The following is a 2,135-nucleotide window of genomic DNA, read 5'->3' as shown; positions in this document are numbered from 1 at the left end:
TGATTAGACTGAGCCTGCCAGTGGTAGGCAGAGAGGTATTTCCTGTTAATAGTGAAGCTTGTATCCCACACTGAGCTAGTGCTTTGTAGACTTCTAGGGCAACATTCTTAGGTGTTCTTTTGCGCTTAGACCAGTTAAGCCATTCTGTATGACATATTTGATGAATAGAATGGTTTTTTTTATTGAATGTAATCAGTTTGAAATAATTTGATGAAATTGACACTGTCTAGTCACCATTACATAACAAATAGACCATAGTTTACATTCCATCTCAGTGTTTTCAACTATTTATTGATTAATTCCACCACCATTATGTTTCTCATAAGCTTGTTAATCAAGCTGTTGATTCAAATCACGAATATTGAATATTGTTCATTGAATTGGTGAATAATCACTTGAGTCATGCGACATATTTCAGATTGCATGCAAATCAACCTGACTGCAGCTTTGAAGCTTTTCAACTATCTAAATATTGTCTCAATCGTTCTAATCTATTGTCTGACAAATCAATATTCAACACATTCAACAAATCTGGCAAAATTAATTTCTTGTAGACCTGTTTGAACAATGGATGATGGACAGACACAGAGTAATTGTATACCATTTTTGAAGGTTCTATTCCATTTTGACAATCTGTGCAAAAGTTCCATTCTCGAGGTAAACCTTGGAATAAAGATGGATATTCATCATTAACATTCATTTGTTGTTTGATGTGCTTTAAGCAATTCTTACATTTAACAAATTCGCCTCCAAAATGGATGGCGTGAAACTCTACCAATGTCACACCATTAATCTCATCAACCTCACAAGCATGGGATTGTACACAACCACCAGAAGAACCCATCATTACAGATTCATTTGTTATAAGGAAATCAGAATTAAGAGATGTGTATTGATGTGAAGTGTTTGGAGCCCAAATATTGTTTCCATTTTCATCTTTCATTTCTGCGTATGGGGCCAATACTTTACCTGTACTAATACATAGCTTTCCAAAACCATGAAACAAATTAGAAACAACATTGTCGTTGGGAGCCCAATTAAAATAGTTTGCACATTCTCCTCTTTTATGGTTGGAAAATTGGTATCCCTCGATCCCTGGATAATGCATAGTGAAGACAAGATCCGAAACTTGAAGGAGTGTAGGACACGGTATCATTAGTACTTTTGACTTTTCTAAATTCTTGGATAGGTATTTCAGTTGGTGCAAGGAAACATCCATATATCTGTGGTCAGGTTCTCGGCGCATTTTTGTGATGCTCCCAAAAAACATGGAATGCTCCCAAAGCTGATTTACCTGTAGGGGTAATTGGATGCGCCAATAACACCGATTTATTACTTAAGCAAATTCACTCAACTTCAACAAAGCATATCTCAATAACAACACTGGATGTTAGAGAAACATACCGTATGGTCATTATTAATTATGTTAACAATCATAATATCAAGTTTGTTACGGATTTGGCTCTTTACTTATCGAGAAAAGTGATTTCAAAATTTTCATATGTGGTAGTAAGACGAGCATGTTTTCTTGGTTAATACAAATAACTGATATTCAATAAAACAGAATCTTGTAGAAAACATCAATTAGAACAAGAATAATAAATAATATTTTTATTTCACTAAGTATTAAATTTAATATTTCCTTTTTTGTAAGGAGCATTGCAAAAATACGGGAAAAACATTTCCACAGATATCCAAAATCTCCTCTCAAAGAAAGTATTGGATCCACATAAGCATCATCCACACTTGGGAAATGTGCTCGTGTTACGGAGTGGTTATATTTCCTTATTCCATTCTGCAAGGCTGATCCAGAGAAGAGCAATTTTCTTTCAATAGGATTCAACTTTTGTAAATAACCATTAGATGCTTCCTCAAAGGTTCCTTTATAAACGAAAGGGGTTTGATCTGTATTCACAACGTGGGAGTTGGTAATTACAACATCGGGAAGTAAATAAAAGCAAGTACCAGAAGCACTTGGATCCTTCCTACTAAGATAGCCAATACGAGCCATTCCACCTGTGGTTTTCATCAAAAAGTCCTTAATATTAGAAAGAAACTCTAATTTTCTTTGGGAGAACTTGGTGGAGGGAGGAATTAAATCACCATTACTATCAATTCTAAACACATTAAAACAA

General features: G+C 34.7%; 1 protein-coding gene across 1 annotated transcript; it reads right to left on the bottom strand.

The window, feature by feature from the left end:
* Nucleotides 1-457: 457 nt before the first annotated feature.
* Nucleotides 458-1,246, bottom strand: NAEGRDRAFT_76638 (uncharacterized protein; the record flags this gene model as incomplete). The annotated part of the gene is made up of 1 exon (XM_002668404.1): nt 458-1,246. The coding sequence occupies one exon, from the start codon at nt 1,244-1,246 to the stop codon at nt 458-460; it is 789 nt and encodes a 262-aa protein (XP_002668450.1).
* Between the last annotated feature and the right edge of the window lie 889 nt (nt 1,247-2,135).

Source organism: Naegleria gruberi (assembly GCF_000004985.1).
Source record: "Naegleria gruberi genomic scaffold NAEGRscaffold_238, whole genome shotgun sequence".
Lineage (NCBI taxonomy): Eukaryota > Heterolobosea > Eutetramitea > Acrasida > Naegleriidae > Naegleria > Naegleria gruberi.
This window is presented reverse-complemented; position numbering and strand designations above follow the sequence as displayed.